Below are 16,320 nucleotides of genomic sequence, written 5' to 3'. Positions count from 1 at the left end.
TCGGGGGCTTGGAACTCTGGGAGAGGAGTGCAGGTGCATTTTTATGGGATGCATCCTTAGTCTTCATCTGTCCTCAAAGTGTCTTCGATTCAGAAAGGCTAAGAGTGCCTCCCTCTTTCTAGTTGGGTTTTCTGCCCTTGGTCCATGGTGGACCTGCCTTGTTCCGCCCTGTGCCTTCTGTCTGGGGCCTGGGACTAGGGGGTTGTGGGCCCAGGTGGCAGAACTGCCCTCAGGGTCCCCACAGGTCTGCTGGTTCAGGGCCTCATGAGTCTTCTGACCTCGGGGGACAGACTCAATCTAAAGGTGGATGCGCAGAGTCTGCTGAAGTCAAAGGAAGCTGAGGCTGGCAGAGCCGACAGGCCAGAGATGCCCATGTTCTACCCGCTGCCGTGTTCTGTGGCCACTTCCTGTCACTGAGGAGAGGGGCAAGCCTTGGGTCATGACATTGAGTACCCACAAGCCTAATGGAGCGAGAGTCAGGGGACCCAGGTATGGGTCCTAGCCCTGCCGTTCACGTAGCCGGGCCCCCTGAACGCTTGCTTTTCCCTCATCTGTAAATTGAAGGAGATGGATGATTCGCTGCTTCTCAAACTCCCTGCCTCAGACTCTTCAGTGGGCGGGGCCTGGGACGTTGTAGTGAGTACTTTCCCTGGGAGATTCTTACACAAGCATCTGGAAACCTTGGACCAGCTCAGTGGTTCTCACCGGCTGCCCATTAGAATCATCAGTGGAGCCTTTTGAAAAAATGGCTATGCCTACATCTCCGCTCCCCGCCTCCCCCCCCCCCCCCAGGGCAGATGAGCTCCCTGTGGAGATGAACCGTAGGCATGGCGATTCTGATGTCCAGCCAGAACCTCTGTCCTGAGCTCTGGGGAAAGGCCTGCAGCAGGCCCTCAGGTGGTCGGATGCATGGCCAAGTGAGCTTGAATCGGTCTGGGGTGAGGCAGGACGTGGGTGCTGGCGGAGTTGGCCCGTAAGACTCAGGGACAAGCCAGAGAGTCTGGCTTGGAAACGGCCGCCTCCTTCCTTGCTTGCTCAACCAGCCCTCCTTGGCCCAGGGCAAAGGGAAGCAAGGCTTGCCAAGTAAGAAATGGAGAGAGAGGTGGAGCGTTATTGATTTATTAGAAAAACTAGTAAATGGGTTTCCTCTGTTTGGTGGAAGCACGTTTGAGCAGGTAGAGGACGAGGCCCAGTTGGCCCCAGGTTGCATGGTCTGTGCCCAACGGGGTTACAAAGTCCTCAGTAGCTGCCTCCTCCGCTGTGTCCTCCCTGAGCTTGCTTGTCCAAGGGACCAAGCCACGTGGCCCTTTGGCTCTCTGCCCCTCCCACTGAGGGGAGGAGGGGGTCCAGGACCAGCCTCCAGGACCCTTGTTGCCCTCCGCTAGGCGGGAAGTAAGTGGTGTGGATGGGAGCTGAGCCTCCGGCAGGCCTCCTGTGATGGGTGCTAGTGGGGGAGGGAAGCCCAAGAATCACCATCCCCCCTCAGCCAGAGTCCGTTGAGGCCAGGGGGTGAAGGGGCAGGAGGACCACCCGACCGTGCCCAGAGGGAGCTTCCTCTAAACTGCCCTGGGAGGAAGCCTGGTATGCTGGTGTGGACTGGAGCCGTGTCAACCTAGTTTGGGAATACTGTTAAAACACGGCAGAGTAGAAAATGTAAGGACAAAAAACAACACCACACCACCACAATTGCCTTGCCAGGGCACCAGGGGCTTAGCCCCCATGTGGCATCGTCTCCCAAGGCTGGGTGCCTGCACTGTCGGTCCAGTGGGTGGGGGGTCTTGGGGCCCGTGTGGTGTGGAAGGATGTGGGAGCTGGCTCTAGACGGGCGGGTCGCATGCAGCTGGCTACCCTTGACCGTCCGGGGATCTGGTTGGTTGGGTCCTAGTGCTTCCTTTGGGGCCCTTTCCTTCTTGGGACTGTGGGGTTGCTTGTTGGGAGATTCCTCACCCAGGTGCTACTTTGGCACATGTGGAGGGGAGGGGGGCCCTTGTCCCTGGGCGCCCTCAAGACTGGCCCGGGAAGCCGTGGAGGGAGACTTGCCACCACCTGCTCTCAGCAAGGAACGCGCTCTCTGCCCAGAGCAGGACATGCCCTCCGATGTACCGGAAGCCTTCTTTATTGCCAGGTGAGTGTAGTTACCTCACTGCCTCCTGCCTCGGTTTCCCCAGGTGTAGAAAGAGGCTAGTGAGGGGTCTGTACTACGCTCCCTGGAGGTACAAAGAGGGCTGCAGGGTTAAGTGTACAGAGGCCAAATGAAGGCCCTGGCCACAGGGTGGGACCACCTGATCCAGGGACGTCAGGCTCCACTGGAGAACCTCCCTCCCATGGTTCTTGTCCACTGAGGTCAACTTCACCTTGACATAGTGGCCTTGATCCCCGAGGTGTGCAGAGTTGTCCTGTAAGACTCAGGCTAAGTGCTAAGAGCTCCTGGGAAGGCCGGATGCCCATCCCCCGGGTTTCTACCTGGCCTCACCCACCCCGGAGGAATCCGGCTCCTTCCCGTGGGGAGGGTGATGGAAACGGCAGCGGCAGCCGTCTTACGGTCTCCCCAGGGGAAATGGGCTGCCGCCAGCTCCGCCCCTCGGCGGGCTGAGCCCCAGTTAAGATTGCTTTCGAAGAGCGGCGGGGACACCCCTGTGGACCCAGCCCTCTTCCCTCTGGAAGCCAACCCCGGCTGCCTGGGAAGGCTGTCCCTGCGCGTCTAGGTGGCAGGGCCCTTTGGCTGTGCTTGGGGGTGGGGTGACATTTGGTGACTTCTGCACCCATGTGACTCCCCCAAGACCCAAGGCCAGGACCTTCAGAGAAGCCGAGCAAGAGGTGCCCCACCCTCATGGCTCTGGCCCCAGCCTCTGTCCAGCTGTCCCTGGGTTGGGTGGTGAGGGTGGTGAGGCCAGGTTTGCCATCCCAGGGCGGTAGGTCATACATGAACTTGGCTGTCTGCCGGCCGGTAACCTCGGGTGCGACCAGCTGTAGTGTAGACAATACGCACTGGGCGTTTGGCTTTGGGCTGCTTTGCTCCAGGTGCTGGGCTGTCCATCTGCTACCTGGGACGGGACGGCCTCGAGGGGGGCCTGGTCTGAGTTGATATTGCTGGTTCAGCTGCTATTGGGAGGGGTCCCAGCGTGGAGAGGCAGTGCCTTAGGCAGTGTCAGGACGTGTCCACCTCCCTCAGGTCTGAGCGCTAGCCCTAAGCTTCAACTGAAGGTCTAGAAGGACTGCTGGAGAGCTTCCTGATCCTTCTGCCACCTGTGGTGGTAGCGAAGCGGACTGGAGGCAGCGGGAGGCCCCTGGCCCTTGGGACCCACAGACCTTGGGAGGGGGGAAGGGATGTGGTGGCCCCTGAGGTGAGAGTCCCAGTTCTGAGGGAGCCCCGTGGGGAGGAGGGCCGTCTTGTCCCTCAGTCCCCGGCAGCCCTTTTCCCTGTGGGCCTACCTGGAGGCTCCTTCCTCGTGCCCGGGAGTGGGTCAGGCATTCCCAGTGTCCTCTTCCCTTTCTCTGGTTTGGACCACGTGGGGGGGTGATCCCATGCAAGATTTGCGTTGGGAGTGGGCAGCATCTGAGGACCCCTCAGCCTCCTGCTCTAGCTTCTATGGGGCTTGGGGGCTGGTGCATCCTCAAAATAGGGTGGGGAGGAGGGCGTGTGCCTGGGAAACCGTATCCTGCCCCCAGGCCCCCGAGGCCCAGCGAAGCCGGGAGCCTGTGTCCCTGGAGCCGCTCTGCAGATGGTGGGGGAGCAGGCGTCGGGCGGGTGAAGGCAGCTATTGCAGTGCAGCGTGGGCCCGGGAGCCCCGCCCGGCCACTCGGAGCAGGCGGGCAGCAGGCAGCGAGCAGCCGGGCGGGAGGAGGGCTGTGGCCAAGGTCAAGGCCGAGGACGCCCCAGCCTGTCCTGGGCAGTCGAGGGAGGCACTGCGGCACCCGCAGCCCGGCCCCACCTGTGGGGCGCCGCAAGAGGCTACTTCTTTTTGGGGAAGAAGCTGAATCTCTTTTCCTTGTCTTTCTTGCCAAGGCTTGTGTCCGGGCCAGTGATGGAGGACAGGGGCAGGCTCTGGGCCTTGACGCGGATGCTCTGGGACTCGTTGATGGCGGTGCTCACGCCCTGCAGCCAGGACAGCATCTCCTCCTGCAGGGCGGGAGGGTCAGGCCTCACACCTCCCCAAAGGATGGGAGGGAGGCCCTAGGCCTGCCCCTTCTGAGGGAGCTTTCTCCATCTGCCCCTGGGTCCCCAAGGGCTGGGCGAGGCTGCCCTGCACTTACCTCGTCCTTGCCATGGAAGAGCCACTCGCTGCCATTGCTCAACCTAGGAGGACAGAGGGTTTCCTGTCCTGGGCCACCTCTGGAGCCCCTGCCCGGGCAGAGGGTGGCTCTGAGGCCACAGCCTTTTGGGGCGGCTCAGGCATGGAGCTGGTCCCGTGAGGAGGCCCCTGTCATGCCAATCACACCACCAGGGAAGGGCGGTGGGCAGGCGGGGCCTCACCTCAGTTTGAAGACGTGCTTCTTCTTCTTGTAGTTGGCAGCAATCTCGCAGATGGCATGCCTCAGGGCCAGGGGCTCCTCCCCGTGGTAGGGCACCCCCAGGGCCAGGTTCTTGGCGTCCTTGTAGAAGGTCAGCTCGCTGTTCCTGAGCACGCAGTACAGGTTGTTCCAGGACCTGCGACGACGCAGACGGGCATGTCACCCCCAGTCCTGGTCCACGGCTCGGCCATCCCTAGAGCTGCCCCTGGTTCCTATGACACCATTTTTTGCCCCAGTAAATAGTAACACTTTTCTTGGAAGTAAAAGTCATCTCCATGTAAATTTCATTTCCAAGAGTTAACTATTGTTAACATTTCATGTATTTCTAGTCTTTTTTCCCTATTCACATGTTTTTCTACTCACATACCAGGGTGGACAAAAAAAGTAGGTTTGCAGTTGTGAGCACATGCAACAGAGTTTATTGTATTATTTATTTATTGTATTATTTATTTGTATTACAACTGTAAACCTACTTTTGCCCCCCCTATATAGCTAAAATTGGATTATACTATATATATCCGGTTTTATGCCCTGCATTTATGCTTAACATTATATCATGAGTACATCCTCATATCCTTAAATATCTCTTGAAAGTAATTTTGAATAGCTATATGATATCCCATCACATGTATACAAATAAGCCCTTTATTGGTGGACCAGGGGATAAACATTCTGTGCATAAATCTTTGCCGGTAACGTTGATCTCGCCTGGAGATACGCTTTTAGTCGAACTGTCGAGTCGAGTCTGAGACCAACAGTGCACACTTGGCACACACCTCCCCCTCCACGAGCAGCCTGGGTTCTCAGTACAGAGCCGTGACGTGCCCGGAGCGGGGGTTCGTTTGGTGGTTGCTGTTATTTTTTCGTTTTGTTTGCTGTTACTTTTTGTTTTGTTGGTATATGCCCGGCAAACGGTACTAGCACTTGTAAAAGAAACGTATTTGTGCAAACCAAGGCTCATCCCAATGGCGTGCTGGGTGACAGCAGCGAGCTGATAGCTGAGGTGGGCTGACCGGAGCTCCTCCACGGAGAACGGCGAAACATGTTGCATTTTCAGAGATGAACTCTGAGAAACCTTAAGCTCCTCTTCCTTCTGCCCCCTCCTCCTCCTCCTTGCTTCTCCCTCCTTCCCTCCCTCCCTCTGGAGGGCAGGAAGGTGGAAAACTAGTAGGGCACTCAGGGAGGAAGGGCAGGGAGGTCAGAGAGAGAACGGGACCTGTACGAGGCTGGCCGCAGAGCCAGTTCCCGGAGCCCAGCTTCCTGGCGCCCAGCGTGGGGAGCCCTCCAGCCCTCACCGCCTTCTTTGAGTTGTAGCCCAAGTAAGGCAGCTGCGAAGAAGGGTCTGGGTCTGGGAATAGAATCCTGCCTTGAACAGACGGTTTAATCTGAGCTTCTGTTATCCCCATCCGGAAGATGGGAACCTCACTATCACAGGGCAGTCAGGAAGATTTGATCTGCCCTAACATCATGCCTAGTATGCAGTAGGTGCTCAATACATGCTACCTTCCTCTTTCCTGGTGGACTCTCCACATAGGCAGTACACCTCTTCAGGCAGTGGGGGTCCCCGAATTCATTTCTGGAATTTGCATTAGCTTTGCGTCCCCAGGACAGGCTCTGTGTGCTGCCAGCTGGTCCTGGGACATGGCTGGCTTCGACCTCGATGCCACCGATTCCCTGGGACCCTGGACAGCGGCCGGAAGGTGGAGGCCCAGAGTCCTTAAAGAGGCATCTCTGGATAGAACAAACCCAAGGGCATGACTGCCTCCAGGTCAGGAAAGGACACAGCCTTTGAAGGGATTCCTCGAGGTCATGGAGTCACTGCATCTACGCCCACCCCGCTCTTCCTCCTCTCCTGTATGATAGCTGGGGAAACAAGGCCCGATGGGTAAAAGGTGGGACTTGGTCAAGGATATGTTGTCAGTGCCAAGACTGACCTCCCCGCCCTGGGATCACAGGAACAGCACTGTGTCCTCTTCCCTGCTCCAGGCCTGGTCTCCGCAGCAGAGGCATGCTATCGCCGTCATCATCTTACAAATGGGGAAACTAACGGAGGCTGAGTAACCTGCTCAGGGTCACAGGATTTGAACTTGGGACCAGAACTGAAGGCAGGCTTTCCCCATCATGCCAGCTGTCAGAGGGGCTCCCAGGAGCACGCAAGACCGGAGGTAGAGGGCGCCCTCTCCCCCCGCACAGACCTGTGTTGCCCAGCTCCCCTCCACACACCTGTTGGATGCCTTCTTGTTGGGCCCCTCCAGGTCGTGCTTGCGGCCCAGGTAGCCCTCCATCTGCACGCTGTGCCCGTGGTCCCGCTGGGCCGGCAGCGTGGTAGGCTCGTCCCCCTCGCTCAGAGGTGTGTCCAGGGCCTTCAGGAGAGGCTCTGTGGCGGGCCTCTCATCCCCGCCGGATTTCTCCTCCTGCCCTTCCTTCTGCGGCCCCGGTGGGGGTGGCGGCTGCAGGTCCTGAGGCCACTGTCTCTCTTCTTCCCCCTGCTCAGGGACACATGGCGGGGAGCACACCTTGCTGGGGTTCTGCCCCGGGGACGGCTGCTCAGCAGAACTGGGAAGCCAGCAGGCCCCCACCTGAGCCCGGTTCCCTTCTGCTGTGCCCCTCCTGGCCCTCCCTGGCTCTGCACCTGCTATGGGTACCAGCTGGCCTGCTTCCCTGGTCTCTGCCCACGCCTCTGGCTCCATTCCCAACCCCAATCTGACATCAACAGGAGGTTCTTCGAGTGAGCTGAAGGGGCCCGCACGATGATCTCATCCAGGGGGTTCCGACCTTGCTGGCAAAGCCCGGCTCACCACCTGCCCCAGGCCCTACCCTGCCCTGTCACGCGCTCTAACTCCGGCCGACTTCTACGTGGGCTCTGGCAAGACTTCCTACGAAGGGCTGCTGTTAAGGCAGGGTTGAAAAACACGTGCTTAGGATGTTGAATGGGAACTCCTCTGTTACCTTCCACTTGTGTCTAAAACAGGGGTCCTCAAACTTTTTAAACAGGGGGCCAGTTCACTGTCCCTCAGACCGTTGGAGGGCCGGACTATGAACAAATTCCTATGCACACTGCACGTATCTTATTTTGAAGTAAAAAAACAAAATGGCAAAAACACCCGCATGTGGCCCGCGGGCCGTAGTTTGAGGACGCCTGTTCTAAAACCTCACAGTTAGGGCGCCAGGCCCTAGTGTCCCCCACTCCCTTCAAAAGGGAGACCCCAGCCTCGTTGGCCCTGCTCCTGTCATTTGATGGGGCAGCGGTTCCCAAGCCTGGATGCCTTTGCCGTAAAACTCACCTCAAGAGCTTGAATGCAACAGACCCGGACCCCGCCTTTATGCTGCCGCTTTAGCCCGGAGCGGGGTCAGCGCATCAGGACTCCTTCACAAGCCTCTCATGCATGCTAGTGTCGGAGGGGTGGACCATCGCCTGTAAGGAGTCCCTGCCCTTTGCCTCCCTGCACCTCCCTGTGGAGGGTGGGTGCTCCCAGCTGCCCACGCGGAGTGAAGGGCCTCCAGGGGAGCCACCCGCGCTGTCAGGTGCCCATGAGAAGGGGAAGTCGCCCTCCCGTTCCCCAGCTGGGCACCTCCTCATGCAGCGGCCTTGCTGATCTGCCCGGTGCTGCTGCAGGAGGAGAAAGCAGGCGGGCCAGACGGGGCAAGGAGGGGTGGCTCTCCTACGTGCTAAATGAGCACCACATCTGAACACCCGAAGGACCAAGGGCATCCGCAGCCCAGGAGCCGCCCCAGGAGGCAGCCATGAGATTGGTCCCTTTTCTACTCCTCACTCCAGCCACGGAAGATGAGGTGAGGCCCAGAAGAGCAGACCCCTGCTCCCCACTGTGGGTCCTACAAAAGACACGGTCAAATACGACAGAGAGAGATGGAGGGTGGGAGGATGTGGGCACCGTATTGGACACGGGATGGAAGCTTTAAACTGAAACAGGTTGGGTAGACGAAAAGTGACCACGGTCCGCCTGAGATGGCGCTAAGGAACGGAGAGGGAGGCTCAATGGCGATGTTTGAAGGCAGTCTTGGAAGAAGCTAACGCTGGTCATGTTTATATTCCATAGAGCGAGGGCTGTTCAATAAACAGGTATAAGTTGGGGCTCCACTAAGATCTTAAAGAAAGGATCATATGACTGGAAAAGATCGAAAACCACTACCCTAGTCGAATACCTTCCATTTATGAGAAAATTTTTTGCTCAGAGAGGTGAAGTGACTTATCCAAGATCACACAGCTTACAGGTATCAGAGGCAATGAAGAACAAGCATCCCGGCATTGGGTGGACCTGAGTTTTTAGTCACATCTATAGGGCTCTCATCCTTTGCTGTCTTAGAACCCCCTGAGCGTTGTGGCCGGGCCACCCTCATTTTTATGCATTTGCACTATTTATATCTTCAAGAGCACCGTGAGCCACAAGGATCTGGAGGCCCGAAGCCTGGGTTGTCCTCCAGCACGGAGGAAAGGCAAGAGTAGCAGGAGGAGGGCTGGGAGCCTGGGTTTGGGGTCCTCCTGGAGACCCCATCAGGCCAACCCTCTGATCTGGTGTAAGGTTCGGGAGGTGGATAGTACTGCAGAGTGAAGCCTTTTTATCCCTTACCTCTCCACCTGGCCGCGCTGCTCCCCCTGCCCCCACACCTGCCCTGGGGTAGATGGCATGGTGGACGCTGGGTGGGAAGCCTGCAGACCCTCACCGCCATGCTGGGCCCTCGCCCAGCCTTACCCTCCTGGGATTGGTCCTATTGGAGGCCTGTGGGTCCACATTTTCTTCCTACACTTTCACTTCCATTCTCCTTCCTTTGGGGAACTGTCCTCTGAAAATAAAGATGAATTTCCCCAGGACTGCTTCCCACCGGAACCTCACCTTTCTTCTGCTTCCTCCCAGTGGGCGTCTGGCCCATTTCCTGGCAGGGGCATCAGAGGCCAAGGCCAGTGTGATCCAAAGTTAACTGGCGCCCTAGCCGGTTTGGCTCAGGGGATAGAGCGTCAGCCTATGGACTGAAAGGTCCCGGGTTCGATTCCGGTCAAGGGCACATGCCCGGGTTGTGGGCTCGATCCCCAGTGTGGGGCGTGCAGGAGGCAGCCGATCAATGATTCTCTCTCATCATTGATGTTTCTATCTCTCTCTCCCTCTTCCTTTCTCTCTGATATCAATAAAAATATATTTTTAAAAACAAAGAAGAGGCCATTACAATAGGTATAATGACCCCTGTGATGGCATTAAAAAAAAAAAAGTGAACTGGCTGGGTCATGGGTTGGCTCCGGAAAAGGGGCATTTCCAGAGATTTCTTAAGCGCTCTTGACTGTTCCCGTGGAGACGATTTAAAATGCACCCCGTCCTCTCTGTCCCCATGGCCAAGGCCTGAGGAGGAAGGGATTTGGCGGATTTGGCGGTGGCTGCCCCCTCCCAGGCCCAGGGCCGATGGCTTCTCTTCCCCTGGGCCGGGGGAAGGGACACTGATGAGAAAGATGGTGGCATGGTTTGGGCAGAAGGGCCTCCCTGTCCCAGGTTCCAGGGGTGAATGTGCTTTGTGCCATCTTAGGGAGCCGGGAAAGAGGGGAGGAGGTGACAGTCCTGGGGCCCCTGGAGCCAGGCCATGGAGAGCCTGCACTGCCCCGTAGGCGGAGGGGTCTGTGGACAGCAGAGAACCAAAAGGGGGTGCTGGCTGAGGAGCCGGGCCCAGAGCTGGGGGCTCCTGTGGTTGTAGGGACAGGCAGGTTCTGCCACAAGACCCTGCACAGGTGAGTGGTCTGGTTCCCGCGGGCAGAAGGCCTGCCGCGCTAGCCCTCAGGCCACTGGGAGGCGGATGCATGGATCAGACCTACACTGCTAAGGCTGGAGACCTCACCCAGAGGAGCTGGGGACCCTGAGGGGGAAGGGCCAGCTGCTTGGAGGTTCTGGGTATCAGGCTGGGCTGGTTGGTGAGTCTTAGACCAAACAGGGGAGTGAGAGCACGAGGGAGAATGGCCTGGGGGTGGGGGCTGGAAGAAGGGAGGTGCTGCCTGCAGCATGGAGCCCGGTTCTCTGGTGGTCAGGGGTGGGGGAGTCGTGTGAGAGGCGGGCATGCGTACTGGCTGCTGGGGTCATGATGCCAGGGTAGGACTGGGGACATGTGCTATTGGCTGCTGGTTGGGGGACATCAGGAGATAGACAGGCACAGACAGGAGCCTTTTATAGGATCGTAGTTAAACAGGGAGAGACCCCAGCCACTGATGGAGGTGGGTTAGGGGGGGATGGCCACCTCAGAATCTTGTAAGCTCAACTTTTTGGGGTCCTGCCTTGCTAGGAAGCTGGCTTGGTGGGGGTGCAGGCAGAGGGTTGAGAGTCTCCTCCACAAAGGAGGTTCAAGAAAGGGAGGGGAAAAGGGACAGGATGGGCACATTTCTTCTCCGTAAAAGAGTTGGAGGTGTCCTTCCAGGCTCAGCCAGCAGGTGGCGGAGGGGGCAGCCCACAGACTACTCCCCAGCTCCCAGGGGAAAAGTAACCTGGTTTGTGAGCACAGGGTATTTTGGAGGCCCTAGAAGATGCTCAGTGAACCCAGGTGCACGAACAAGCAAAGAAACACAAGCGAGGAGCTTCTCTCTAGAGGAGATGCTGATAAGTGCGGGCCAGGGCTTATGGGGGCACCACAGAAAGCGGATGCTCCCCCTTAGCCGCACGATGGTCCTGCCTAGGTCACTGCAAGGACTGGGCTCCGAGTGTGTGTGTGGTGGGCCTCGAGGGAGGGGCACTCTGGGAAGGTTCGGGAGGGCTCAGGCGATGGATGTTAGAATTCATAGGGAGGGCGTTTCTTTTAAGAGATGAAAGGCTACAGTGAGGGATGAAGAAAAAAAAATGAAGACTTCACTAATCACCTACCAGATGCCAGATAATATTCTACCTGCACTCTCTCTTCCAGTCCTCACACCCTCTCTGCGAGGCAGGTATCCTCACCACACCCATGATTTCAGAGGAGGGAACCGGGTTGGGGGTGGCAGGCGGGATGAATAACTTGTCCACAGCCACACACCTAGTGAGCGGAAGGTTGAGATGCAGAACCTGCTGCAAGGGAGGTGGGGGTGAGGGTGGTGGTGGTGGTACTATTGCTCTAGAGGGGAGTACCTGTCTGATGGGGTCACAGCCCCCATGAGCAGCTTGGTTCTGTGAGACACGTGGCTGGCCAGCGGAGGCAGCGGATCATGCCAGAGCCACGCTGGAAGGGGCCAGAAGAGGGGCTTGGAGCCAGACAAGACCTATTGCTGATGCGGTAGGCAACCACATAGCCCTGGGGAACAGCAGGTGGGGGGGAGCTGGCCACTTACACCTGAGTTTTACCCTCCCCCGGCGCCTGACATCTAGGCTCTCCTCTCGGGGAGGGGCTGTTGGCAGGCAGGCTGGGAAGGCTGTTCACAAGACAGTTCACAAGAAAAGAAAAAGGGATGGTCTGTTGAGTTGAGGACAGCCAGAGATGAAGAGATGGCCACTTAGGGTGAGCAGAGACAAATGTCTAAAGAGAAAGAAGTTGTTGAATAGGGGAAGAGTGGGTGAGGAGCTGAGGCTGGGCCAGGCAGTGAGGGGCCCCCGGTTGGTGGAGGGGATGGTGAGGGGCTCCCATGAGAAGTGGGGTGGGGAGCAAAGCGGATCAACATGTGCTCCTGGGGCCAGCTGTCTGAGATGCCAACTGGGAGACCAGGGAAGACAACAGGAGGGGACGAGAGCAGGAGGCCCCCAGGTAAAGTGAGGGCGATGGAGAGGGGCGTGTGCAGGGTCCCCTTGGACGGATGTGAGCAGGGGAGAGGGAGGGAGACCTGGTCCCCTGGTGGCACCGGGGCCAGAGGAGAACCAGGCTTCCTGGGGAGCTGTCTTCATCATTCCCACCGGGCGTGGGCTCTTCGGGCCCTGCCCTGGAGCAGCAGGCGTGCTGGGTCAGCATTAGACTAAACTGATGACTCGCCCATCCAGCTCCACCACCCACTGTCGAGTGGGCAGCTCCCGACCCGTCTCTGAGGACCCGTCTCTGAGCTGCGGGGTGTTGAGGCCGTCCTGAGCCCACCAGTATCTGGGATGCTATGAGACACAGCTTGGAAGAAAGAACTCAGGAGGGGCCTTTGGGACAGCGTGGCCAGAAAGATCCCGTGACCACAGCACAAAAGCTGGGCACACCCAGCAGTGAGCAGATGTCCAGCAAGAGCCCAGACAGAGCAAGCTTCTCTGGGGAGCCTGGAGTACCAGGGCCCGGGGCCAGAGAGCAGGCAGACACACCCCTGCCTCGCTGACTCAGGCATCCTGGGGAGGCGAGGACACGCCCAAGTTTAGGGGAAATGGGGTTCTTTCCAGGCCGGTCTGCTCACCGTGAGCAAACACAAGATTTGCATTCACTGCAAAATGCTTGAAGCAGCAGCTCAGTTGGGCCTCGCAGGGGGAGGGGAGAAGGGGTGGGGAAGCTTGCTCAGGCAAGAAGAAACAGCTGCTGCCTCCACACCCACATCCCTCCCATCCAAGGACGTCAGAGCCTGGTCTCTGGCTGCTGATGAAAGCGCCAGGCTGCCTGGGGGAGTCGCACAGGTTGCCAAGGGGGGGGGCAGCCGCTGGAGCCAGCCAGGCACCGGCTGGAAGGTGTCCCGTCTCCCAGGAGTGTGGGGAGGGCTGCAATCCCGTGCCCGTTCAGCCCCGGGCACCGTCCCGCACATTCTTGTGCTGGTTACTCTTCTGAAGCCACAGCGATCACAGGAGGAGGCAAGGGTCCTAGCAGTCTCAACTGCCCACGCTCACCCCAGTCCTGGGAAGGCCAGCGGCAGGCAGCCCCGGGGTCCCGGGGAGAGTGCTGTGAGTGCCTGGGGGAGAGGGTTTTCTGTGACAACCTCCTGCGGGGCCTGGTGAGGACTCGCACCCGGGCAGCTGCTCTCCTGCGGGCCTGGCGCCCTCGAGTCCTGAACCACAGACTGGATCTGCCCAGGCCTGAGGCAGACAGGCACGACTGCCCCAAACCACGAACGCTGAGGACACAGTTTCTTGTCACAGCCCCTAGGAGCACCTTTCAGGCAGGTGACCTGTCGCAGCAGCCCCGCTGGGAGTTCCCAGAGCAGCCCCCTTCCCACCAGGCCAGGAACAAGCCCAGGGCGCAGCCAGGAGGCATCCAATCGGATTCTCTGCAATATCACTCCTGCCCCATGAAACCAACGCACCACCTCAACGTCAGCATCTCACCCGGATGTCACAGGAGGATTCTGAGGCTCCAGAGCCCGGAGAGGAGGACCTTAGCAGGACCCCAGCCCTCCCCAGGGCCACATGCAGGTGCAAGGGAAACACGGAAGGCGGAGGGTATTGGGGTGAGTGTGCCCCAGGCACAGAGAGGAAGGCCACCCCCCCCCCCGGCCAGCACCCAGGAGGAGAGGCAAGGGCACTGGCCTTGTCAGGAACTGAGGTCCAGCCCTGCCTCTTCCCCAAACAGGGACAAAGGCCAACACCCCAGCCCTTTGCCTCGTCCCTCCCATCTCCTGCCTCACACCCACCGGCACCGGACAAACATGAACCAGGTTCCCTAGCTCCGGAGGAGACAGGCGAGTGGGGAAAACCGCTCTCCCGCCTCGCCCTTTATTCAGGCACACTGGTGACACTCGGGAATGTTCTGGACTTTCTGTAATCCCACAGAGGGCTTTATAAGGGCGAGGAGACCCAGGAAGAGGAGGCGGGTCTAAATCACGCCGGGAGGTTCCTGAAGAACTCCGGGTGAGAGCCCAGCGTCCTGACCTCCACCCGGGAGCTGGCCTGTTGTCATACCTTGCTTCTGCTTGGCCTCACACACACTCACTTATCCACTTACCTGTGTGAATGGATCCGTTTTTACCAGAATATGCTCTGATGTGGGAAGGTGAGGGGTGAGGGAGGTGAGGCATCACACAGTGACGTGTTGGAAGAAAACAGCGATGCAGGGAATGGAATGGCACTCGGTGCCTGCGTGTACATGCGTGTGTGTGCACACCAGGGAGGGGAGGGCCGGGGTGGGGCCGGCAGGGTGGCCGCCTGTGGTGTGCAGCAGTCTAGGCGGGTTCAGGTGCCCGGTCCGCTCCCGTCTGTTCCCCCAAGCAGGAAGCCGCATGCACCAGTGACGGGTCTCACAGGAAGCAACACGCGTGGGTCTATTCTATAGGGCACCGACACCAGACCACACACACGGGACAGCAGCCAGCCACCGCGCCCAGGCCCACCGAGAGAAGGCCCAGCGGACAGCCGGCCTTCCTGGGAGAGGCCTTTGTGTCTGCGAAGGGCTCCCAGCCTGCGTGAGACCTGCGAGGTTTTCCTCTCAGATCAAAGACCCACGGGGAGCACACCCGCCCTCGGAGTTTCGTGGATCCTCATGAAAACTCAACGCAGGCTGAGACAGGACGGCGGCAGCGGGAAGTGTGTCCACGAGGCCTGGGGCCTGGCTTTTACTGAGTCGCCATCCGTTTCTTCCTGGTGCCGGGCACAGGCCAGCTTTCCCGGCCGGAGGGCGGGCTCTCTGGCAGGGTCTCAGGGGTGGGCCCGCTCTTCCTTCCAGAGAGACTCAGGTCCAAGCAGGTTTTATTCCCCCGGACCCAATGACCTCCCGGTGCTGGATGGAGGCGGCTCTGACACACATGTAATTACATTTGCACAGACGTGCGTGACACAGACAATGGGTGGAGTCATTCAGGAGGTCACGAGGAGCCCGCAGACCGGGGACACCACCGCACACAGACACATGGGATGCACAGCCGAAGCGCGGGTGGTGCAGGAGGTGGAGGCGGGGCAGCCCCAGCCCCAGTGTCCACAGTCCGTGCCAGCCCCCAGCGTTCGCGCTCCTTCCGGCGGGGGCTGTCACTGGGAGAAAGGGGCTGGGGCGCAGTCCACCAGAGACCCCCACAGGCCATGATGGGAGCTTGAGAGGGAACTTCTGGGAGAGACCTGGCAGCGGGAGCCCAGCAGTGCCCTCTGCTGGACACAAAGGGCTGGTGCAGCTCAGGAAGAGAGGCCTCTGACCAGGCTGGAGGGGGAGGGTGGTGGTGGTGGTGTGTGTGTGTGTGTGTGTGTCACAGAAGTGTGGGAAGGGCTGAAGTCTGGACCTGACAGGGATTCTGCACAGGAAATAATCACTGTGTGTGCATTGTTTTCTGGGGTGGTTGGTGTGCCAGAAATTTTCACCTAGAATACCAGTTTCCCTAAACCCCCAAAATGTCAGGCAAGCTCACCGGGGCACCTGTAGAGGCGGGGTTCATGCAGAGATGAAGCCATGCAAGGCACATGCTGAGATTGTGCTTTCTTCTCAGCCGCTCCCCAGGGCATTACCCCCAAACCTGGGTTACAGACTCACAGGCCTCCTGCACCGACCCCCTGGGTCCTGTTAGCTAAGGGACCTCGACCTCTTCCAGGCACCGTCCTGAGCCATATGCCCAGGCGACTGGCAGCTGGTGTGTCTTAGTCCCCTCCCACGCCTCCCCTCAGCCTCACACGCTCCTGTTCCACAAGTGGGGGGACTGGCCCTGTGACCCCGAAGCCCTGGGGCTCTCCCCACGCTCACAGGGCTCCTTCAAGTCTGTTCTTGCCCCAGAACCAGCTCCACATCCAAACTCATTGACCAACAGGCCTCAGACCAGGAAGGTGCAGTGGGGGAGGGGGCTGTGCCTAGGGAGGGAGGGGGCTGCTAGAGGGGCGGGCGCCCTGGAATGCCGTGGCCGTGGTGGGCACCACTGGGCCGTCTGTTTGTGGATGGGTGTGCAGGTGTGTGGTGAGACTGTGTCAAGGATGGAGTGAGGGGAAAAGGACGGTGTGTGGAAACGAGTCATCCCTGTATAAACGGTTTCCCCTGATGTAGATGGTG

At 59.1% G+C, this 16,320-nt stretch overlaps 1 protein-coding gene across 1 annotated transcript in view; it reads right to left on the bottom strand.

The window, feature by feature from the left end:
• Positions 1-3,952: 3,952 nt before the first annotated feature.
• SPTB (spectrin beta, erythrocytic) overlaps positions 3,953-16,320 on the bottom strand; it is a 68,758-nt gene continuing 56,390 nt past the window's right edge. The window contains exons 32-35 of the mRNA XM_008138950.3: positions 6,736-6,998; positions 4,475-4,648; positions 4,255-4,297; positions 3,953-4,120 (exon numbers count right to left, since the gene is read on the bottom strand). Of these exons, the coding sequence (XP_008137172.2) occupies positions 3,953-4,120; positions 4,255-4,297; positions 4,475-4,648; positions 6,736-6,998 (648 nt within the window). The remainder of the gene's footprint in view (positions 4,121-4,254; positions 4,298-4,474; positions 4,649-6,735; positions 6,999-16,320) is intronic.

Source organism: Eptesicus fuscus, chromosome 5, assembly GCF_027574615.1.
Source record: "Eptesicus fuscus isolate TK198812 chromosome 5, DD_ASM_mEF_20220401, whole genome shotgun sequence".
Taxonomy (NCBI): domain Eukaryota; kingdom Metazoa; phylum Chordata; class Mammalia; order Chiroptera; family Vespertilionidae; genus Eptesicus; species Eptesicus fuscus.
Note: the sequence above shows the minus strand (reverse complement) of the source record. Positions and strands in the feature narration are given on the sequence as shown.